The sequence below is a fragment of the Dendropsophus ebraccatus genome, chromosome 6 (assembly GCF_027789765.1).
Source record: "Dendropsophus ebraccatus isolate aDenEbr1 chromosome 6, aDenEbr1.pat, whole genome shotgun sequence".
Taxonomy (NCBI): domain Eukaryota; kingdom Metazoa; phylum Chordata; class Amphibia; order Anura; family Hylidae; genus Dendropsophus; species Dendropsophus ebraccatus.
Window position 1 is genome coordinate 106,101,037 of NC_091459.1, and position 25,979 is coordinate 106,127,015.

General features: G+C 41.5%; 1 protein-coding gene across 2 annotated transcripts in view; it reads right to left on the minus strand.

The window, feature by feature from the left end:
* LOC138795873 (glypican-5-like) overlaps positions 1-22,832 on the minus strand; it is a 172,883-nt gene extending 150,051 nt beyond the window's left edge. For both annotated transcript variants that reach the window (XM_069975547.1, XM_069975546.1), the window contains exon 1: positions 22,335-22,832. In XM_069975547.1, the coding sequence (XP_069831648.1) occupies positions 22,335-22,485 (151 nt within the window). In that variant the 5' untranslated portion in view covers positions 22,486-22,832. The remainder of the gene's footprint in view (positions 1-22,334) is intronic.
* Positions 22,833-25,979: the final 3,147 nt, after the last annotated feature.

The following is a 25,979-nucleotide window of genomic DNA, read 5'->3' on the forward strand; positions in this document are numbered from 1 at the left end:
CTTTACATTCAGTGTTTCACTATCATTAGAAGCCTTGTATATTGTATCAAATCTACTTGACATCTTATGGTCAAATTGTATGAAGGCATAGCAACCAACTTAAAGGGGTTATAATAAAATTGTTCCATGTAGAATATTAGTGTCAGCAAGTTAGTCATCAAGGATAAAAGTATATACAGGTGCCTTGTTGCATTCCAAGACCCAATGGGCTCCTGGCCAGGCCTGGTCACTTAAACTAACAGCAGAAGACTCTTTATCTCACTGTAATCTATATGTAACTTAAAGGGGTTGGCCACTTTATAGTAAAATTGCTCAGGGTACAGTATTAGTAAGTGTACTCACTGTATATACTGACAGCAGCTCCCTGGATACCTCATAGAGATAATATCAGACTCCCCTCCTCCAGGCTGTGCTGCCCTGCTCTGTGGTGTTTTGGTCCATAAGATTGCTGACATGGAGGAACATGTGACCAAGCCCCGCCTCCCTGTGTCCACCACTGAGCTTGTATATGTCTATGGAGGACACAGTGGACAGGGCCTGGTCACATGCTCCTCCATGTCGGCCATTTTATGGACAGAAACAAAACATAGCAGGGCAGCACAGCCTGGAGGAGGGGAGACTGATTTTAGCTCTATGAGGTACACAGGGAGCTGCTGTTAGTATATACAGTGAGTACACTTACTAATACTGTACACTGACCTATATTACTATAAAGTGGCCAACCCCTTTAAGTGCACTTGGGGCGGGACTATCGCCCTTAGTGCACTGATCTGTCCGCTTTATGACTTTTAATCCGGTGCTCTGCAGTAAAGAGCACCAGAGTGATGTCACTGCAGAGTGCCGCTTTAATATTTATGAGGAAGGATAGGCCAGCGGGACACATTAGTGCACTGAGGGTGATAGTACGGCCCCCTGTGCACCAAAATGACTAATTTACAGACAGATTAAAAAAACAATGCTGAGGGTGAAGGAAGAAAAGAGACTGTGGAGAAGTTTAAGATCTACATGTAACAGGCTCCTAACAGGAGTATTCTGCTGGAAGCCGACCAGGGGACCAGTAATTGCTCCTTGGAGAAGAGTAGCTTCAGTACTGTAACTTTAGGTTTGTGACTTAGAAGTTTAGCGGCCCCCATACATACTAAGCAATCCTCAGGGGGCATCCAGCTCTGTGAAATTGTGAATTGTACTATTTCCCTGAGTCTGGATTGTTTGTGGAAATTGTCTGTTATCACCTCTCATTTAAAGAAGTAAAAGAAAGACTGTTGTTTCTGTTAACCCTGTGTTGTCTGTCTGTTTCCTATAAAACCCCCAATTCTCTGCAAGTCCAGCAGTAATGCTACAACAGCCCTTTAGGACAGGGAGGATCTATAGGAATCTTTTTATCCTGTTATCTGTGACTAAGCTGTGGAACTACATTGCCCAGCCTGTCCACGGGCTTCAGCAAACATGCAGATCACTATATTAGCCTATGTACATTAGCCACTTACAGCAAGACTGGAATCCCCACTGGTCCTTGTTACTGACCCATATCTGCTCTATGTGACATAGTTGGGTATGTCCACATGGCTCTGCACTCTACAGTAACACTCTATTAAACATTTGATGGAACATGCCATCATTTGTTTCTCACAAATTTGTAATGTAAAAATTAGCAGCTAAAAAATATAGTATGAGCCCAAAGCACAACACAAATCCAATGGCCAGAGGAAGCGTCAGCGTGAAACGGCTGTAGCCTAGTGGAGCGCCCTGTTGCTCTTTGTCTAATACAGCATGCTACCGTTGTTGCGTGATGCGCGAATAAAATAACCACAAAAGTCATTGGTAAGTGCTGATCATCTCTTTTTTTCTGCACTAATACAAATCGATAATATAACCATATGAAACAAGGCTAAAAAAATGCATACAAATATGTAACTGAATTCTAATACAATTAGGCCCTATTCACACGTTCCATAATTGGGTCCGCAATTGCGGATCCGCAATTACGTACTTGAGTTTTTACCTATTGATCTCTACAGGGACAAATTCTAGTGCAGATCCGTTTTTTTTCTTTTTACGGATTCACCAATAGAAGTCAATGGGGTCCGCTATTTTTTACAGATTGTAACCTTTTGGCATCTCTATCGTCTGCAAAAAAAATGCGGATCTGCAATAGGCAAACTGGTTACATCTTCTTTCTAACCCGAAGAATTTTATTTAAACTAGCACAATACTAGAATACAGATCCGCAAAAAATAATACGGATTGTGGATGCTCTACAGATGCACAATCCATATTTTTTGGCGGATTGCAAACTTTGATAGGGGAAAGAATATACAGGCCAGAAGAAGACACTGAACGTGTGCAGAAGGCCTTACTGCTTTCTCAGGTCTTTACACATCAAGGGTGAATAAATCACACATTAAAGGGTTGACAGGGCATATGGATGTCATGACCAGGACCTTGCCTAAGAAGCCAGACTCTGCGACTCTGCAGGACCTGGCCTGACTATGCATTATATTCTCAGCCAGGGGAAAAGTCTGGCCAGACATGGCTTCCCCAGCAATAATAGATGATCACCGTGGCTTAGAGATACCAGACCCGCTACGACGAGCTGATCCCCATACCATCTTTTCTTTAAAAAGGAGCATATTCATGAGACAAGCCTTTGAAGCAACTCAGCCAACATTATAGATTTTTATTATCTGTTCAAAAGGATCTACCAAAGACCGGCCTATATGAAATACATAGAGTATTGTATGACCTAATCTAAATTGATTGGGAAACCAAGGAAATATGCAGAGAATTTACAACACAGCTGAAAACAGCTGCAAACACTAAAAAAGCATGACGTCATCACGAGATAAAAAATGACTACTAATATGGGCCAACTGTAAGGCAACAAATGAGCATATATAGTCATCAAACATGGGAAACAATTCTAACTATTCTAATGGAAAGTTTTACAGGGGACTTTGCATCAGAACCTCTCATCGCGGCACATGATATACTGCAGATAACTAATTTTGCCTACCCATCCCAAAAGGGGATTATTCCGGCTATGTATAGAGCCATGGGTCTGGAAATGGAATTGTTAAATATAGGATTCTATGAGGAATGTACTTGGCAGGGTTACTCTGTACAGTGGATTCCTCCTTGTGTCCAGCCGTTCTGATAATTCACGCGTCCTCTATAACACTTCGAGGATCATTTAGTAGGCAGCTTTGATTGTCAGCCATCCTGTCACTATAGACTCCCCTAGTGTAAAGTGGCTATGAAGTCCTTGGAGGTTATATCATAATGTTCTTATGTAGATTTCCATTTCTACATCATCATCATTAACCCCCATCTCTAATACGTTCTCAGAAGGTTAATGTCTGGGACCAACGTGTGTTTATTTTCAGACTGGAGCCAGAAAAGTGACACCGGAGCGGCAGCGTCTGTGACATGCAGGACACATGGAGGATCAAGAGCTGTGTCCTCCAATGACTGACTACACAAAATCACCAGGAGCATATAGAAAACGTTCCGACTGATTGTGAGATGTATGCCAAGCAATGTCACCTGTCCTGTAAGGGTTACAAAGGACCTGTCAGCTCTCCTGATATGTCTGTCAGAAAAAATACTTGAATTCTTCATGGAATAATAATTCGGAAACAAATAATTATGTCGTACCTTTGTTATTTGCTCAGGCAAAGTACGATTAAATAGACAGTTTAGTTGGGTGTGTACCTACATACACGGACACTGTCCAATCAGCATTCACAATATAAGACTATGTAGGGACACGCCTTTTTGGTAAAAGCCAGTTGTCAATTTATTCTAAAATATAAACATTATTAGATTATCTTATGGGTAATACAGCATTTACAATAACATACAGTATATGTTATATGGGAGTAATTCTCTTTAAAGGGGTATTCTGGAGAGAAGAAATATGTTTTGTTTTGAAAGTTATTTAGATTTGTAAATTATTTCTATTTAGAAAACTCAAGCCTTGCAGTACTTATCAGCTGCTGTATGTCCTGCAGGAAGTGGTGTAATATTTCCAGTCTGGCACAGTGCTTTCTTCTGCCACCTATGTCTGTGTCAGGAACTGTCCAGAACATTAGCCAATGCCCATAGAAACCCTTCCCTGGTTTAAGTAAGTACTTAAAAACTTTACATTTTTAGTCTGGGTTCACACTACGTAAGACACCGGGCTTTCTGTGACCTGGCTGTGTCACAGAATGGCCGGTGTCAGTGAAATTTTTCCCAGACGGTACCGTCCGGAATAAACTTCAATTCTATTGAATTGGGCTGTGGGCGCATCCATGTGCGCCCGCATTCCAATTCACCATTGAACACAATGGAGAGTGCGGTTGGAGCCAAACTCTCCATTGTGTTACCTGTCAGGCTAGTGCGACTACTATTCAATGAATCCCAGTCAGAGTGTATACTATGTGTATGTGTATACACTCCAGCGGGGATCTCATTCATTTTCCATTGAAAGTATTTTTTATATTAATCACGGCTGTTGTTGTAAATTGCAACAATAGCCGTGATTAATTTAAAAAATATGTTGTGTGAACATGGCCTTAAATAGAAATAATTTACAAATCTTTATAGCTTTCTGAAACCAGTTGAGTTGAGTACCACTTTAAGAAATCTTAATACTTTTTATGCATTATCTGATATGCTAATTGGGTTATATAAATGGCCTCTAACCCATGTCTTTTCAGCTGTAGCAAACTACAACTCCCAGCAAGCATATAAGGGCATGCTGGCAATTGTAGTCTTTCAACAGCTGTCAGAATAATATAATTCTGTGATCTTACAGTCGATTCCTCGCTCCTATCACCACCGTTTCTCCTAATTTGAAGCTGTACAGTGACAATTTCCCCATCCCTTGATGTCTGGTAGTCATAAACTCTCATGTCATGTCTTCTGCTACCCCACTCTATTCCCCTGCACTGTATATAATACTTAGGTGGCTGTGGATCCCCAGAAACACAAGCATCATAAATAGCCCAAGCACAGTGTATAACACAAGGGTTTAGTAGTCTATGTCTATGTCTGCCAGAGATCAGAAGGCAGAGACACACAGTCATGCGGTTTACACAGACGTGCCATGACAAATATTTAGCTTTCTAAAATACTTTCTGTGCTTCAGTTCCACATTATTTTCACAATCTTTTCTTGCTGTCAGTGTGAAACTGAATGGAACCATCCTCAGAGGTTTATATGGCCTACTGTTAGCGTCCAGATGACCCAGAGAACTCTAATACACATATATAGTATGTGTGAACAGACCCTTACAAAGAATAGGCTTCTGTCCAATGCATCAGGCAGGCCTTATCCCCAAGATTTAATCAAGAATATTTCTATTTACTGACATCAAGCCAAGATCTGCTGCTCAACTTTCCTTACACGCTGATTAACCCTTAAAGTGGTATTCTAATCTTGAGAAGTGTTGCCCTATCCACTGTATCCACAGGTTAGGGCATAAATGAGATATTGAGAGAGGTCTGACTCCTGGCATCCCCCATGATCTGGAAATTGGTTCCCTCGAAATCCTTGTTGAACTGTCCAGAGTAGTAGCCAATCCCTATAGGAAACTTCTTCTGCTTTGGACAGTTCCTGACACGGACAGAGGTGGCAGCAGAGAGTATTGTGTCTGACTGGAAAGAAGGGCTGTGGAGTCGGTAAGCCGCAGCTCCAACTCCAACTCCGACTCCTGAATTTTATCAGAACCGACTCCGACTCCTGCTCCTTCATAAATGGCCAGTCATATACAAGGGGAGTTATTTATCACACTGGCTCAGCAGCTTCTCCCTAATGTCCTACATGATCCTGGGGCGACTTCTGAGGGAATAAGGAAAGATATAAAGCAGCTTCTCCTGTGTGTGCAGTGGATGCAGCCAGTCTCCAGCCTCCATGTCCTGAACTACTCACAACTAGACTAGATGGAGCAGGTGGTCTTTTCCTGCTGACAGTCTTCTGTTTCTAACTAAATATTCACCATACACACAGAAACACTGCTAATAATGCCAGATACCTGTAATATAGAGGTCAGCCATAGCACACACACACATACACAGCCTGCTGCAGTCATAGCATACACACACACACACACACACACACAGCCTACTGCAGCCATAGCACACACACAGCCTACTGCAGCCATAGCACACACACACACAGCCTACTGCAGCCATAGCACACACACAGCTGCAGCCATAGCACGCGCGCACACACACACACACACACACAGCTGCAGCCATAGAACACTGAAGAAAAACACCACATTGAGCACAGAGGTTACTGCTACACTACTTCTGTCTTCTCCTCCTCCTCTATATTACACAGGATATCTCCATATTACACTGCTGCTCATATACAGTCATCCAGCATCCAGGAAGAGAACAGCACAGATCTCCCCCCACACAATGGACTCTTCCAGCTCAGAAACAAACTGCCAAATAGTGACCGACAACTTTTCCCCGACCACCCTCATGTAATAGGGCCAGTGTCCTATTACTGATATATTCCCTGACCACCCTTATCTAATAAGGCCAGTGTCCTATTAGAATGTTGCTCGTAATATATATTGATGAGCAAAACTTATAAAATTCATATCAAAACTCAATTTTAAATTGTTCTAAGATTTTTTTTAAAGCTGGAGTCGGAGTCGGTAAATTTTTTCTGACTCCAACTCCGACTCCAGCCAAAACTAGTTCCGACTCCCCAGCCCTGCTGGAAAGAATACACTACTTCCTGCAGGACATATAGCAGCTGATAAGTACTGGAAGACTTGAGATTATTAAATAGAAATAATTGAGAATAAGTTAGAGTGTACAAATCTATATAACTTTCTGCAACCAGATGATTTTAAAATATTTTTTTCTATGGAGTACCCCTTTAACATGCCTAGCCTGGGGGAAAACATACTTACGTTCCTCACTCCAATTCTCCTGAAGCCGGTCCCATTTCACAGTACTTGCTGTGTATGGGGTCAGCACATGCACTGATCAGCACAATGAAGGAGCTCATATGCTCCTTTAATAGAACAGGCCTGAGCTGCAGCACCAGACAGCTTGGTCACTGGAAGCTGGTGCAGCACTTGCAGCACTGGTTACTTTCTAACCAGCCATGGTCTTGAGAGTCGGACCCTGACCAGGCATAGATGAAACAGAGTTAAATGTTCAAGGTTTTTTTTACATAATCTGGAAGTTCCGACAATTTGTAGAAAAAATACATTGTCTTCTATAGTTTTATTCTGCTTTCCAGTAAATATTTATGTATCAGAAGATACATAGCTCAGACCGGTCAGAGTCTATGAGGGTTTTATGTGGACATTGGGAGCCATTTACCATAGTTCTTTCCTTGTTGTATTTGTGACAGACTGAAAATGAAGGAAGAAGGAGTCTTGGCTCTAAGCACTGCGCTGATAGAACAGCTTGGGACCATTTCCATCTACAGGAGACACAGCACAACCATGGCTCCGCATACCTCCCATCTGATTATACACAGGACAAATGTTATAGAAGAACGTCCATCTGTACCTAACTGGTTCTTAGAAAGCCACCTTTTTTTTTGTTAACTGACACTAACAGGACAGACCTACAGTTCATTTAGGGTTTTTTTCAGCGCTTCAAAACATGGGCACTTTCTTCCATATCAAACACAATAAGGCTATGTTTACACAATGTAGGAGACCGGCCATTCCATGACCCGGCCAGTCTCTGAATAGATCAATAGATGATCTTTTCGGACGCAGAGTTCTGATGCAGGCGCATCCATGCGCGCCCACATCAGAACTCCCCACAGCACACTATGGAGCGTGCAGCCACAGACGCTTGCTACCTAGTGTGCACTGACAGGGTTTTCTATGGCGGCTATTCATTCAATAGCGGCTGCAGATAACTGACATGTCAGTTTGCGGCGCCGCCAGGGATCCCGGACGGAGCGTATACTATGTGTATACGCTCCCGCCGGGATCCCATAGACAGAGAGGTAACGTATATTTTCGTAATAATCATGGCCGTTGTACAACAGCCGTGATTTTACGAAAATATACGTTGTGTGAACATAGCCTAAGGCTTCATTTTCACGTCCAGTGATTTTTAAGCACTTCCCAGTCCTCACTTTAAGTCCACTAGCGTGAAAAAGCTTCCATGATTGCATCTGTTTTTTTAAGCCTTGTCTGTTTTTCTTTATTGTTGTAGGCATCACAGTAGGCATCCCCCCCACTATGTTGTTCACATGTATACACCCAGGGCCGTATTTACCACTAGGCACCCGTGGTCCGGTGCCTAGGGCAGCACCTTGCAGGGGGGCAGCACCAGGGAGCAGGGGGACAGAAAAAACAATTTTTTATTTTTATTTTTTTAGTTTCCCTCCTCCCGTTCAGATTTGCCTGTAAATCTAATGTCTTTTCCAGGGGGGTGGGGGGTATGGTGGTATTGGTTAGGTCTGGTATCGCCAATAGGTGCGTGAAGATGGGGCGTCTTCAGATTTAGTGCCTAGGGCAGCAGCAGCTCTTAATACAGCCCTGTATACACCTCATGTGGACCCCCAAGTAGACTGTATCCCCAATTAGGCCCAGTCAGTTAGCCAGCACAGCACACCCCACTAATCCTCTCCAGTAGTGTGCCTGACCTACCTAAACCCCTGTAGCCATTTTCCTCTGTAGTTTTCCTCTGTAAAAAAAAAAAAATCCGGATCCAACTTCACCAGATGTGTGAATAAGGCCTAACATTTCTATTATGGCAAGAAGAAGTTCTTCTGAGTCACTGGTACACATCAGATCTTTTTTCAAGCTCATGGAGGAGGATCCCTCTCTGTAATGTATATATGACACCTTCTTTACTATCTGCAACAGTTAATTATATCTTTATTTAATATAATAATATTGTATGCGCAGTTGAAATACAGGGGAGTATTATTTAAACAGGTTATCTTTAACTCCTAAAAAAGTTCATGCATTTAAAGCAGTACTCCAGAGAAATAAATTTGTTTTTAAATCAACTGATTTATTAAAGATAAATTACTTCTACTTAGGTTTCCCAGTACTTATTATCTGCTGTGTGTCCTGCAGGAAGTGGTGTATTCTTTCCAGTCTGACACAGTGCTCTCTGCTGCCACCTCTGTCCTTGACAGGAACTGTCCTGAGCAGGAGAGGTTTTCTATAGGGATTTGCTTCTGCTCTGGACAGTTCCTGTTGTCAGCAGAGAGCACTGTGTCAGACTGAAAAGAAAACAACATTTCCTGCAGCACATACAGCAGCAGATACGTACTGGAAGACTTGAAATTTTTAAATAAACAAAATTTTCAAATCTGTGTAACTTCCTGACATCAGTCAGTTGAATTTTTAAAAAATTAAGAATATATACAGATGGAGCTGAAGTTTCCACTATTTACAGTTGTAGCTGTCATGGCTAATCACATGAGAAATGTTTATGTACTATGCAGGCTGGTAAGGGGTCTAACTTGTTTACCCACACAGGGTAGTTTTTGCTTCCACCCCGACAACCCAGAGAATCAGAGGATTCTAGGCTAAAATTCGGATTGTTTATTCCAGTGTCCAAATGTTATTGTACAATACACTATGAAACAATGCAAACTATGTACAGATGAAACACAATGATAAATCTGTCCCTGCGCTGCACTAAGCTCAAAAGAACATTCTGTATTTGTTCTAAAGCAAAGCTGAGCCGAGGAGAAGAGACAGTTCTGTGCGGTAGCTTTGTGGCTCCTGGGCTGGCCAATATGTATGGTGTTAGTATGGTATTCTTATCACTATGGCTGGAGGATAACCAAGGTAAATGGAGGAAGCTGGCATATGTGCAGATTATTGCATCAGGAAACTACTTACATAATGCAGAATATATTTACACCTATTCATATCATAATCCCGAGGGGTAAGAAAAACATTTACATAGCCTCCATACAGCCGTCATAATACACAGGTGTTCCCCATGAGCTGCAGTTTCTGGCAGCGTCTTTATATCTAATCATATTTTATATTGACTTTAGATAAGGAATAAAATCCATCACATTAGGGACGTATTGTGATCTCTGCGCTCTAATTACTAACCATTCATTCATCGCCACCTCTCAATACTACTCTATGTGTAACATAATGGGACATTGTCACTGTGATGTTCTGTTCATTCTAGTTCTACTTCAAGCATGACATACAGATATAATTCCCTATTGCATATCTGGTGCTGCATACGTATTGGGATCCTTGGGACCATTTTCTACTATAGCTCAGTATTGAACCAGCAGTTCCAGTAGAAAGACTGCATTTATATTGCTTAACACAAAGAAAAAAGTTGCCTTCCAAGTGGACCTTGTATGTGCCCTACCAGGAATACAGTGGAGACAAAGGGATGAGTGACTGCAATGATTGATGACCTCCCAAACACTGGACTATCCAGATTCCTACAAAGAGCTAATACAGTTTACTTAAGCAGTGCGGGACTGGGGTATCTAGGGCCCACTAGAGGAAATGACCCTGAGGGCCCACCAATAAAGAACCAGTGAGAAGCAACATATCACTCCGTGTTAGTGCAGGTTCTAAAGCTAGGGGCCTAAGGAGGATTCTCCGGTCCTCTGGTGGGCCAGTCCGACACTGTACTTAAGTTGGGCGCAGTTCTACCCAGGAAAACATTTTGAAGGAGGTTTTCTCTACACGTTCACATGCTACATGTTTTCTCCAGACTCCAAAAATGCCTGTACTGAAGGGTAATAGAACCTACAGATGACACAATAACCCTCTGAGCCCCTCATGCCAAGCACTCCCTAAGGTCCTCTCTACCACAGCTCTGCAATATGGATACATAGGAGACACTAGATATTTCTGTTCTTTTACTTCATCATAGGAGAACAATGAAAATAATGCTGGTGCTGGATGCTAAACACCAATGGTATAAGATGGGTCCCATTGACATTGAGATTCCGTCATGGTGTCCAGCATCTTACCAGAAACATACAAGATTGCCGGCAGAGAAAGAACACCTCGTCCAGATATTCAATATAATGGATGTCTGTCAGTGGATTTATGCTGTCCACTACTCCAGCCTCCCAAATCAATGAAAAATATGTTTAATGCTTAGGTGGGGGTGAGGGGGTGTCTAGGGGGTGGTCTCCTCGTTCTGCCCCCCTGCGCCACATCTGGCATCATTGATAGGTCTCACCTGTCAATCAGGTGTAGTGTAGTGGGGAGAAACCAGGAAGACTGTCTCCTAGACACATCCCTAGTGTCATGGCACAATAAGACTAAGGGCCCTATTCCACGGGACGATCGTTCGCATAATCGTTAACGGTAAACAATTTCAAACGACCGCTATTGCGAACGGCCTGAAATCGTTCACCCATTTGCATGGAACGATCATAGTTACTTATGATCGTTCTTGCAGTCATCTTGTCATCGCTATTGCGTTAGTTGCTACTGCGAACAACCGCACAACGTCTTATTCAATGCGACCGATTTGCGAACGAGCAACGATAAAAATAGGTCCAGGTCTTATTAAGCGATCAACAATTTCTCGTTCGTCATTTAATTGTTAACTGCTATTCAACCGAACGATTATCGTTTACATCCGAACAATGTTGATAATTGGAACGCTAATCTTCCCATGGAATAGGACCCTTAGCTGACTGTAATCAGGAACATGGGCAGGATGTAATACTGCCCGTGGCTCTAGCAGCATCATCTACTGACAGACTCCCTTTAAAGGTGTGTTTACATGATACGGATCCTCTGCAGATTTCATTGATCTGCAGTGGATTTTTAATAGATTGATTAAAAGCATTTTTTCTGCTATGGATTTTCTGCAGCTGATCTTCTGCAGATCTGCACTGTGTGAACACAGTCTATTGTATTTTGCCTTTATCATCAGATTTTCTATGCATTTTTCAGTTAACATACAGTAAGTAATAAAAAATAAGGTCTTAAGTGTCAATGTTGTTTGGGAAAACTTTTGTTGAAATAGAGACATATCAAAAGTTTAATCGGCCCGAGTGTTCAGACTCGTACAAATCGGGGGAACGAGCCAGGAGAAGATGCAACGACGTCCACTCTCAATCTGTGTTAAGAGTCTGGTTCATAATGGAGTTGTATGGAGCCTGACTCTTTTTTCCTTACACAGAGCTGCAGCGTGGTCCTCTCCCCGCTTGTTCTATGGGTCTGAACACTCAGACGAGGACCGCTCAAAACTCTTGGACGATGTTCAGGTGCTGTATAAATTCGACTGTTCTGTGATACGGCTGTGTCACAGAACGGTCGCTGTCGGTGAAGTTTACCCCAGCCGGTACTGCTGTGTTGGCTTGGTGAACATCACTTCTTTTTAATTGGAAAGTGGGCACATTTGGGTGTGCCCGTGTTCCATTAACCATAGCAGACAATGTAAAGTACGGCCGGAGCTGCACTTTACATTGTCTGCACTGTCAATTTTGTGCAACCGTTGTGCAATGAATAGCAGCTGCACAAAATAGACATGTGAGTTTTCTGTGCGGCCGCATGTAATCCAGAGTGTATACAGTGTGTATACACTCCAGGTGGCATTCCATAGTATGAATGCAAACGGCCGCTGTGATTACACAAAGGCCGCTGTTGCAAACCTGCAACAACGGCTGTGGTTTAATTAAAAGATTTTGAGTGTGAATGAGGCCTTGCCATGTTTTCCCAAAGGACAGTGACACTTTAAAAGTAATGGTTTGTTAAAGTTGTCTAACCTCTTGAGATCTGTTGTAATACAAAAGACAATCTCCTAAATAATACTAGCACGCTTGTCTAGTAAACCCTGGTAAGCCTACATTACTTTGGCGGAGCGGTGTTCGCCTATGATGATGTGTTACACAATCGCTACACATACACACAAATAAAAGCAGCACTTGCACAACCTTTGTAAGGAAAATGTAAGTGCGAGGGGATGAGTGTTTATTTATTTACATCCTCTGTGTTACGCCTCCAGCTCCACATGCTGAGCAGCCTTTAGTGTGGCCGCCAAAATAAACAATTCTTCCCATTTGTATCTTCTAACCATAAAACACACAGCAAGCAGCGGACACATAACACTTGCACCTTTGCTAAATTCAAGTCCCATCTCTAAAGTCTGCAACATGTTTACCGTCTCGTAAACCCGCAGCTGTGTTATCCCGGCCATTTACTTGGCATGCCTCTATGTGCCTGGGATGATTTTGGCACCGTCTCCATATAATAAGTAGGATGTGAGAACAATTGCAGTAGACGACTTCAGATCTGCATTGTCATGCTAATTCTAATGTTGTGCAACAGACACACTAGCGTTGCCTGGCTTAAGGGCCCTATTCCACCGGACAATTATCGTTTGCATAATCGTTAACGATTAACGATCTCAAACGACCGCTATTGAGAAAGACCTGAAAACGTTCACTCATTTCCATGAAACGATAATCATTACTTATGATCGTGCTTCAAAGCACTATGATTACTGCAGTGCATCATGGTTATCGCTGGCAACATGGCTAGCAATATGGTCAAACTACTGTGTAACCCAAGGCTTAATGTGAGCAGTGGTGTAGCTAACAAGAAGGCAGACCATGCAACTGCTATGGGACCCTTGCAAAGGACGCAGCGATGCACGCTGTGACAGAGGATGGCGTGGGGACACCTTCGAGGTGCTGCAAGTATGTGACTAGGCACACTGGCGGCTAACCCACAGGTACAGCTGGGCTGTGAGTGGGTGAGGAGTGCATGTGAAGAAGAGAGAGATGATAGGTGAGAAGAAGAAAGAACTCTCATTGGCGTACAGATCCATGTGACATATAAACAAAACAATAACCCTTTAGTTCCTACAGCTATGCAACATATAGATATACATACTTACAACAACGACATCTAGTGGCGAAACTTTGGTACTGCTACATCACCACTTACACTTAAAAGTACAGGCTTTTACGAAGGGTGTACCCAATAGCAACACCCGTGGTGGGACGCCACATAAGCACAAGACCTATGCTTTATAACTCCCCCACCTGTATGATGTTTTTGGCAAAATATGTGCAACTTAATAAGAACACAAGGAGACCACCAGGACCTGCAGATTTGTCCCCAACCATGTTAGTTGTACAATAGCCTCATTCCTAATTTTCTACTGTTGTGAATGAGATGTAAGTCTACAGTATGTGCATCATTAGCAGATTGATACCCAGAAGAGCTTTGTCTGCCAACACATTAACATTCAGTATGATAAACTTAGCACAACATAACATCTGGCATTCATGTGCTTATAATTAGAGGTAATTAGCCTCTGGTAATCGTGTGTTAATGAGAAGGTAGTAAGGTCTATAGAAGGCAATCAGACTCAATAGTACATGCCTGCACAGTCAATGTACTAGAGACAAAAGCTATAATTAGAATAAACATAAAGTTACAACAAAGTCCATCAACAGCAACAGCTCACAGCTTCCATGCAGAAACAATGACGTGGATATTTCGGGGGGAAAGTGGAAATATCCTAATGGATACATTGTTGATAAAGTTATTGAAAGTTAACAAAACCTATAAAAATATAGCCCACTTATAAAAGGTGAACAAATACTTTATATAATTACATATTAAAGGGTTACTCCAGCGGCAATCTTTTTCTTTCAAATCAACTGGTTTCAGAAAGTTATATAGGTTTGTAATTTACTTCTATTTAAAAAATCTCGTCTTCCCATACTTATCAGCTGCTGTATGTCCTGCAGGAAATGTGTTTTCTTTTCAGTTTGACACAGTGTTCTCTGCTGCCACCCCTGTCCGAGACAGGAACTGTCCAGAGTAGGAGAGGTTTTCTATGGGGATTTGCTACTGCTCTGGACAGTTCCTGTCTCGGACAGAAGTGGGAGCAGAGAGCATAGTGTAATAGACTTGAGATTTTTAAATAGAAGCAAATTACAAATTGATATAACTTTCTTAAAACAGTTGATTTGAAAGAAAAACAAATCCTCTGGAGTATAGATAGATTAATACTGTAGATCAGAGAGGATGTAAAAAAATACAGTGGCACCGAGGTCATAGGTACCAACAAATTACCATGCAATATAGAATGGAGAGAAATCATATGTAGTCTACATAAGGCTTTCTGTTGTTGTCTTATAGCAATAGAATACAGTGATAAATTTCTCATATAAGTACAGATTATATTGTGTGAAGAGCGCACACAGACTGTAAAAACATCTGACATTGACAAGAGAGTCATAAGGTTTCTATCTCTACCAGTGGCGGTTTAAATGTACCCTGGGCCCCGGGCTGTCCACCCAACCTGCCCCCCCCCCCCCCGGTCAATCCTCTCAAACCGCCCACATTATAATCCGCTACTGCCCCCCCCCCCACGCTGTCCCCAATAAACACTGCCTGCCTCCCCTCCCTGCTGGCCCCAATAAACATAATGGTCCCTTGCTGCTACCCCCAGTAAGCATTGTCCACCCCACCTCCACTGCCCCCAATAAACATATTGCCACTTGTTCACCCGCTGTTGCCCCCAATAGACATATTGCCACCTGGTTTCCTGCTGCTGCCCCCCCCCCCCCAAGGTCACAGCTGCACAGAGGATGTCAGGAGAGGAGGGGGCTGATCTTATAGGGGAGGTCACAGCAGCACAGAGGATGTCAGGAGAGGAGGGTGCTAATCCTATAGGAGAGGTCCCAGCAGCACAGAGGATGTCGGAAAGGAGGGTGCTGATCTATAGGAGAGGTCACAGCAGCACAGAGGATGTCAGGAGAGGTCCGAGCAGCACAGGAGAGGAGGGTGCTAATCTTATAGCTGAGTTCGCAGGGTCCCAGCAGCACAGAGGATGTCAGGAGAGGAGGGTGCTGATCTTATAGGGGAAGTCGCAGGGTCCCAGCAGCACAGAGGATGTCAGGAGAGGAGGGTGCTGATCTATAGGGGAGGTCACAGCAGCACAGAGGATGTCAGCTGGCCCCCTCTTTCCCCCTTATAGATGGCCCCCCTCTTCCCCCCTTATAGATGGTTCCCCTCTTCTCTATTCCCCCCTTATAGATGGTCCCCCTCTTCCCTATTCCCCCCTTATAGATGCCCCCCCCCCCCCCCCCGTGCAGATAACACACACAAAAAAAAACAACAACACAACTCACCTGCCATCCGTTCCCCCGTCGAGCCTCCTGGTTTGTGCCCGTCTGATGCGCGCGCTGCCGTGGATAGGACGGGACACCCCCGGCAGCCGCGCATCAGCCGTGGCAGTGCAGTGGCGGATTATAATGTGGGTGTCGTGGCATGGGCCCCCCTGGAGCCTCGGGCCCCGGGCGGCCGCCCAAACCGCCCATATTATAATCCGCCACTGATCTCTACCCTTTACTTTGTAAAATTCTTTTCCCAATAAAATTCAAATTTGAAAGAATATAGTCATAAAGTGCAAGTGCACCAAGGCCGGGAAAAGATATCAAATGATAACAACATGAAGTGTAGAATATAAGTTAGTAGTAGCCATACAATACAGACATACTAGTGTGTGCATGAGTATATAGCAAGTGTATGTGTACATCTGTGTATACGTGTAGGAATATGCTAAACAAAACTTTGCCAAATGCTACCCCAAGGATAAGCACATATCATGCAGCTTAAAACAATGTTTCCACCTCCGTAAACCGTTCTACGTGAAGTCTTTCTATGCACCCTGCAGATTCCGACCTCCTACTGAATAAAAGTCACTTTGAAGGGATGCCAGATTCATTTATGTCCACGGTCACTTGTAGAATAGAAAACTAAAACCTCGCTCATAAATAACTGTCATGGGATAAAATGGAAAAATACTGATATCTGTTCTGTGTAACAGAAAAAGACGCATCCCCCCTACACATAGCGGGTGCCGCTATTGTGGGCTTCACGGGAACGTGTACAGAAACACTTATGCTGGGTGTCATGTGAAGCCTAAGCTATGTCACATTTGTCGGTAAATTGTTAGGATACATTAGTGATACCAACCCTTCCCTGTCCCTGCCGAGTTGCAGTGATCCCATAGTGTTCAGTGTACGGGGAATGTATATAGTGTAGACCCTGAGGAGACATCAAAGGAGTCAAATGGTGCCACTACTACAAGCAGACACATTATATTATAATGCAATGATTCTTTAGAACAGGATTATTTCTGGATACACTTGAAGGGGTATTCCACTCAAACATAACTTTTGAGATGATGCTGCCAATGGTGAGGCTAACAATTATTTCCATACTTGTTATTATCTATTCAGTCTCCTTCCCCCAGTCCTGAGCTGCTGATTTCTGTTGAAAACACAAAAATCTGTGTGTGAGCCTTTCTCTGTCTCCCCTTCCTCTCCCTCCCTTCTGAGACAGATGATGTAAACAAGTCCCTGACAGGCTTTATCTGCAACATTGTAGCTTCTCTGTAGTGCTGGGAGGGTTAAATTGCGGATTAACTCACTGTGATTAACCCTCCCAACATTACAATGTTGCAGATAAAGCCTGCCAGGGACATGTTTACATCATATGTCTCAGAAGGGGGGAGAGGGAGACAGAGAGAAAAGCTCACACACAGATTTTAGTGTTTCCAGCTCAAAGCAGCAGCTCAGAACTGGGGGAAGGAAACTGAATAAGATAATAACTAGTATGGAAGGAATTGTTAGTCTCACCGTGGGCAGTATCATATCGAAACTTATGCACACTCAGTGAGCCCATTGCTTTAATAAAGCAAATCATTTTGTTAGCATAAATAGGGTAAATTCAATTTAACTTTCAATGGCATAATTATCATGCAATTTATATAAATTTCCTCATATTCACTCATAATTGACTAAAGTCTTCTATGGCAGGGTAGCTATTTAACCCATTTTGGATGCAGTCCTGCTGAGGGTTGACATACTATAGCTTCTAAAATTTTTAAAAAACATGGGGGAGATCAGTGCAAACAGCCATTAACAAAGACACCATTTTATCTCCTTATCATCTACCCATTGCATGCAGCTCTGTATGGAATAGACAGGTCCATGAAAGTAAACCAGTCACCGCTCCTGATTTGTCTAGTTCAGAAAATACTTGTATGCCCCATAAAATAAACATCTGGAACATATTTGTTATAGTTCTGTGATGAGCTAATCCTCTGTTATTACTACTATAAAGATATTACTGGATAGCCAAAAGGGTGTGACTAGTGGGGGTGTGTCCTTACACAGTCTGCACCGTCAGCTCTGATTGGATAGTGTCAGACAGTGTAGGGACACGCCCCCAATTGGTAACACCCAGTTGGATATCGAATCAAAACAGAGAAACGGCACAATACAGAGCTAAAAAACCAGGTGATCTAGAATTGTTATTTTTATAGACATTGCATGTATTTGCTGAAACAGGCAGGCTAGGAGTGGTGACAGGTCCACTTATAACACAATAAAGTACTCACAGCCATCATCAGTAAGGGCCCTTTTACGCTGGACGATTATCGTGCGAAAAATCGTTCGAATTTAAACGATAATCATTCTGTGTAATTGCAGGCAACGATCGAAAAATCGTTTGTATGTCGTTGATCGTTGATTTAGATCTGGACCTAAAATCATCGTTAATCGTTAGCTAATCGTTGGCTGTAATTCCACATTCGTTCGCTTAAGTTCCGCATTTTTTCACTAATCGTTCAGTGTAATTGCACATTGTTTTGCTGGGATCAGAAGGAATAAGCGATCATAGTAACGACCGCAATAACGATCATAATAACTATCTTATCTAACGATTATCGTTCTGTGTAATACGGTGAACGATTTCAGGTTAACGATAAACAATCTTGTTTGCGATCGTTTATCGTTAGTCGTTAAAAATCGCTTCGTGTAATAGGACTCTTAGATTATTTTAGAGTACCAGGGAAACAAGAAAAAACTATAACGTCGTGCAGAACAATGATATCAAAGATGTTAATAGATACAGACATGCGGCCCTCTGGCTTTTGTAAAACTACAAGTCTCATCATTCCTGGAAAGCCAAAGATTTAGCTGTCCAGGCATGATGGGAATTGTAGTTCTGCAACAGCTGGAGGGCTGCAGGTCTGAGATCACAAAGTACATTCTATGTATCTGATAATCCTTTCTCTATATTATGGAAGATATATATATATATATATATATATATATCTTAGGACTTGCAATTAAATTCTATAAACCATAATAAGCAATGCTTATAAAGTTTCTTTTCCTGCCACTATAAATGATGTCATGTGAGGGCCCACCCATAGTCCCATGCCATTTATAGGACAGATGTCCCTTTATATGTATATGGGGCCCAGGGTGTGCCCTATAAGCATGTCAGTAATAACTATTCTGTTATCATTCAATCTTATATTCCTATCCCACGGATTTTTGCACAGCATTGCTCATACAGCTTCAATAATACAGGTTTGACCAGCTTGTCCAAGAATATAATGCAGGATATTCCAGGATTTTACAGTCTCTGCATTTAGGCACCAATATAAAATTGATAAGCTGTGTAATATAATACATGTGTGCGGGTCCTGACCATTCCCATAAGCTACTGAGAGGTGGCTGTACTCACCTGATATGTGGGGGAACTCTAGCAGAATGCAGTGTGACTTCCTATACAGTAGGTAATATATCAAACCCAAATGCAGACTAGGAAAAAAGCTATAGGCTTCCATCCTGCAGTCATATTTTCTGGCAATATAAATGATTGTATCATTTTCTATGGCAGTTTGAGTGTGTTTTTTTTATTTAGTATCCTTTTGTACATGCTTTTATACATATGTTTTATACATGATCCTATGGGACAAACACCAATAAATCACCATACACTCTGGATTGTGAAAAGAACACTACTGACCCAGATAACATCCCACAGATGTCACAAACCGCAGCATTTATTGTATGGAGAACATTTTATATTTTGCAAGGGACTTGTTACACTGAAAATGCAGTCCGATCTGCAGGCAGCATGTCATTGGGGAGGAGATGGGCAGATTGATATACGATTCTGAGGGAAAACTACCAGAATAATTTGTTTTCCATTCATGTAATTCTGCTTATTCTGGGCCAGGTAGTCAAGTGGGTGGTCCTACTCACTGACGGACAGCTCTATACTGTTTGTATTTATACACATATAGCTGTCAGTCACTAAGTAGGACCACCCACTTGACTAATTACCCAAGAATGAACAAATGACAAATTATTTGGAAACTATTCCCACAAAACTATATATCAATCTGCTCAGCTCCGCCTGCTGTATGCATAATGCAAACTGGACCTAAATTTTTAATGTGACAGGTTCAATTTCAGTGAATGGACATGAGAACGTATGTAACTTCAAGTAACTCTAGTCTCCATCTGCCAATTCTTTACAAAGCCTATAGAACTAGTTGAGTTATATCTGCTTGTCTAGAACAGCTTCTGTGAGGGTGAGCACTGTCATGGTGGCCATACTGGTTGTCATCCAGCTGTTCCAGAAAAAAAGATAGATTCAAGGATATTGCTGTAATCATCATCCAGCAATGACGTTTCTAAGAAAATAATAATATTTTAAATGCTTTAATTTACTCTGATCAATTTGTATTTAACCATCTAAACATTCTAGCATAAACTATCTCTAATATCTATCTATCTAGAAAATAGAGAGAAGTCTCACATCTAAAATAATGTGGCGGGTGCTAGAGGAATTAAATCACCAGGCTGGAGATTCCCCAAATATAGAACGAAGAGTCCACAGCACACCAGCTCAGGTGGTAAAGAAGGTGTTTGTTTTTGTACACCCATTTAGAATAATCCGAGGATGCACCGTTTCGGTTTTCTCACAAAACCATTTTCAAGCATCTATCTATCTCCTATCTATCTATCTCCTATCTATCTATCTATCTATCTATCTATCTATCTATCTATCTATCTCCTATCTATCTATCTATCTATCTATCTATCTATCATCTATCTATCTATCTCCTATCTATCTTATAATATCTATCTACCTATCATCTATGAATCTATCTATCATCTATCAATCTACCTATTATCTATCTCATATCTATCTATCTATCTATCTATCTATCTATCTATCTATCTATCATCTATCTATCTATCTCTCCTATCTATCTATCTATCTATCTATTATCTATCTATCTATCTATCTATCTATTTATCTTCTATCTATCTATCTATCTATCTATCTATCTATCTATTTATCTATCTATCTATCTATCTATCTATCTATCTATCTCCTATCTATCTATCTATCTATCTATCTCCTATCTATCTATCTATCTATCTATCTATCTATCTATCAATCTACATATTATCTATCTATCGTATCTATCTATCTATCTATCTATCTATCTATCTATCTATCTATCTATCTATCTCTCTCCTATCTATCTATCTATCTATCTATCTATCTATCTATCTCCTATCTATCTATCTATCTATCTATCTATCTATCTCCTATCTATCTATCTATATATCTATCTTCTATCTATCTATCTATCTATCTATCTATCTATCTATCTATCTATCTATCTATCTATCCATCTATCTATCAATCTACATATTATCTATCGTATCTATCTATCTATCTATCTATCTATCTATCTATCTATCTATCTATCTATCGTATCTATCTATTGTAGCTATCTATTGTAGCTATCTATCGTATCTATCTATCTATCTATCTATCTATCTACCTATTATCTATCTATCGTAGCTATCTATTGTATCTATCTATCTATCGTATCTATCTCTCTTCTCTCTCTCTATCTATCGTATCATCTATCTATCTATGATCTTTAAAAGCTGAAATGAAGCCATACAGACAGATCCACCTTGCGCACTAGTTTCTCCTGTACATCAGAGACTTTGTATCCTCAGAAATATGTATTCTCCCATAACCCCTCTGGGCAGATACTTACAAGAGCTTGCACTGCAGCCACAATATAATCTGATGGCATAAACTGCTCACAAGAAATCCCCATGTAATCCTATTAGTGAAGATAACCACATGGGATGGCACCAGTTCTGAACCATCAAGTCCTCCGCCACATGCACATGGTGTTTCTATGATAGGCACAAAACCCTCATTTTCTCACATCGCAGCTGACTCAAATGACTGTTCTTTCCTAAGGCAATTGTATACAATGAACCTGTGTCTTCATGTATATCTATACATTAACACATAACATATATATACACATATATACATTATATAGGAAGCAATAAAAAATGGTGTATAGACTAAAAGTAATATTATTGCAGATCAGACAGGTAAATAATAGATGTAGCAGAGCTGAGATAGTTGGGTGCAGTAGAGCCGACTGCATCATTTATCACCTAATCACATCCTGACGTGTTGAAAGAAAGTCATAAACCATTGATGCATTGCAATAATGTTCACTCACCCTCGATTGGCACCTCGGGCACCAGCCGACCTCTCCCAACCTGCTGAAGCTGGAACGCTGCACGCACCTCATGACAACTTGGTGGGCGCTCAGATGGCATAGATGGCACCAAACTGAGGAGCAAGAGGAGGGGCAGAAGTAACATGGGCATCTCACCAAGCAGAGGGGTACACAGAGTGTGCACCGACCTCTAGTTACCTATATATCGCATCTATCTGCCAATGTTCTTTGGACCAGTGCCTACACACCTAGGCAATACCCCATGCTCTCATTGGACCATGCACAACATTTTGCCAGTGCAGAATATGACAAGTGTCTTGGCTCACAAGTGTCCGGCCTTGTCTGTCTGTGCAGTGGGTGACACCTTGGTTGGGGCTGTGTGTAGTCCAGTCTTCTGTTTATTTGGCTGCCAGCTTCATTCTGTATCTATGTAGAGTGTGAGGCTGCAGGACAGCTCCCTCCTTCCCTCACTTCTGTACTTGTGTCTCACTTCATGCCTCCCTCCAGCATGCTGATCCTCGCCCCTCCCTGCCTCCCTCTCTCCTCATCCCCTATCCACTCCTGACCATTTAACTCCCCACATCCCAAGCAGCCCTCTCTCTCTCTCCGCTGTCACCCGTCAGCCATCCTCACATTACTGCCAGTCACTTCTGAGCACTGCCTGGCTCACTGTCCACATCACCGTGTAACAGATATACGTTGCATATGTCATTGCTCTTATTACAGCATTGCCTACCCAAACACTGGCTGCAGTGACTCAAGCAGTTTAGAAAGGTCAACAAATCAACCGAGGGTAATGAGAAGCCCGGCAGCCTCCAGTGCCCCAAAGAAAATGCTTGGCATAATGCAGAAGCAATGAAATCCAGTCCTGTAGACGCTATATTATCCGGGTCTAGCTGGGGCGGAGGTCTAAAAGCTTTCCTGGCTGACCACTACAATAGTCGTGACAATTATAAATAAACAGTCGGTGAACAATCTGTATTCTTGGCCATTAAACTTCATTCACATAAAACATAGAAAATACATGCAAATCTTTTATTTTTTTAAATCAGATAATTTTTATTAAAAATTTTTATACTCTTTTTTTTTCAGAAAAAAAAAACATTTAAAGACAGTGCCAAAAAAGAAAAAAACAAAACATGACGCCACACTGGAGGGAAAGTGTAAAAATATAGAATGGAATCTATGGAACAATATATAAGTCAGAGTTCTATGTTGAATCATTACATAGGCATGTAATACATTCAATGAGAAAAAATGAAATAGATATAAACACAACTTTATCAGGGGATACATGAAATCTAATAGTAACAGGGCAATAAGGATTCTTTAAACTTTTCCCTGGCATTCATGTTCGTTTGATCTGAGCAAACATGGGGATTAAAAAGTGCTGTGTACTGACTTGACCTAATGCATAGGGAACAATAGGGGTCATGTATACATAATGTTCTGAGGAGTCACTGGACTGTGGGTGAAAGAGGCCGGATTAGAAGGAGACTACAGGACATCTACATCCCGTCCTTCTGCTGATGTTTAATCTCATGTAAAACTTTAGACATTCCATTATTTCCATACAACTTAATCCTATATTATTTTTATGAAATTAAAGGGGTTTTTGAGGAATTGTTGTTGGCTTATAAGCAATATATGAACATCATACTGGAAGACGCTAATATTGTAAGGTCTCTAGTAGCCAGTGCAGAGAGTCATTGCATAAAGTGGCTCTTGATCTGTCTGACCTGAAACTAAGGGCTATAAAATGTTATGACTGACCTTTGCCCCAGGCACCACCACTTCCACATCAGTGCCGGCATGCTCCTGCGTTGCTTTGGCTATGTTTCCAGTTGCAGCTGCCACATGAGGTGACCAATGGCAGTGTAATTATGCCAGGATTGCCACCAACATTGCGCGGGAACAAGCCAGCAGCCCCCTTCAAGCATGAGGAAAGACATTGCAGCATGCAGGCACTGATACAGACGTTTCCGCATACAATCTTATTTAAATTTTTATTAGTTTTTTTAGATTTTTTTTTTTAAATGTTAATACTTTTTTAGTCCTCTAAGGTCAATGATGGCAGGTGTCAGCTGCATATGGAACGGGTCACCTGCCGTATATAGATTGTATCTCTTCTATGTCTACTATGTTTTGGCCCCATTCTTACTTTTGGCCTGAACAAAATAACGTGTGAAATTTTTATCTTTTTTTTTTTAAACTTAGTAAAAACTTACAGAGTAAATCTATTACTTTTTATAACTTTATGATTTTTATTCTGCTGAAAGAATGTAGCCACCGCCTATTTAACTCATCAACTGCCAGGCTAAAACATCACCTTTACGCACTCCAGACTGCTTTGGCTCCCGAGTCAATGACATCCCTCTCTGCCAATCAGTGGCTGCAGCAGGACAATGCATTAATTGGCTAAGGGCCCTATTCCACCGGACGATTATTGATCAGATTATCGTTAAATCGTTCGAATCTAAACGATAATCGTTCGGTTGAAATGCAGTTAACGATTAATGACCGAACGAGAAATCGTTGATCGCTTTATAAGACCTAGACCTATTTTTATCGTTGCTCGTTCGCAAAACGTTCGAATTGAATAAGACGTTGTTCGGTCGTTCGCAATAGATACGAACGCAATAGTGAATAAATAGCGAAGAAAAAACGATTGCAATTACGATCATAAGTAACGATTATCGTTCCATGGAAATGAGTGAACGTTTTCAGGTCTTTCGCAATAGCTGTCGTTTGAGATCGTTAATCGTTAACAATTATGCGAACGATAATCGTCCGGTGGAATAGGGCCCTTAGGCTCACTCAGTGACTCAGGAGCCGGAGAAGCAGGTGGAAGCCCAGGCAGGAAATGTATTAGCTTGTTATCGACAGGCAGCTGATCAAAGGGGTTATCCAGCAAAAATCTATTCCTTTTAAATCAACTGATATCAAAAAGTTTTGTATATTTGTAATTCACTTCTATTAAAAATCTCAAGTCTTCCCACACTTATTAGCTGCTGTATGTCCTGCAGGAAATGTTGTTTTATTTTCAGTCTGACACAGTGCTCTCTGCTGCCACCTCTGTCCGAGACAGGAACTTTCTCTTGGTTTTCTATGAATCCCCATAGAAAACCTCTCCTGCTCTGGAGAGTTCCTGTCTCGGCCAGAAATGTCAGCAGAGAGCTCTGTGTCTGACTGAAAATAAAACAACATTTCCAGCAAGACATATAGTAGCTGATAAGTACGGGAAGACTTGAGATTTTTTAATAGAAGTAAATTACAAATATATAAAACTTTCTGACACCAGTTGATTTGAAAGAAAAAGATTTTCGCTGGACAACCCCTTTAAGGTTAAGTAAGCAGGCCATGACAGTACAGACTATCGCAGCGGATTTCGTGAAATCTGCTGCAATACTGTACGTGTGAATCTACCCTAAAGAAACAAAAATGAAAAATAAGGAAAAAAAATAAAAGCACAATAAAAATTATTTTGTAACAGGACCAAAGTCCAAACTGACAATAATATTTTTTTAATATTAGAATAACCAGAAAATATTTTCTCAAAATATTTAAATAATAATTCTTTGGTTTGTAATTAGTTAAGATTAGTGTTGAGCGGACTTGCCAAACTATTCAGATTCGGCAATGTTC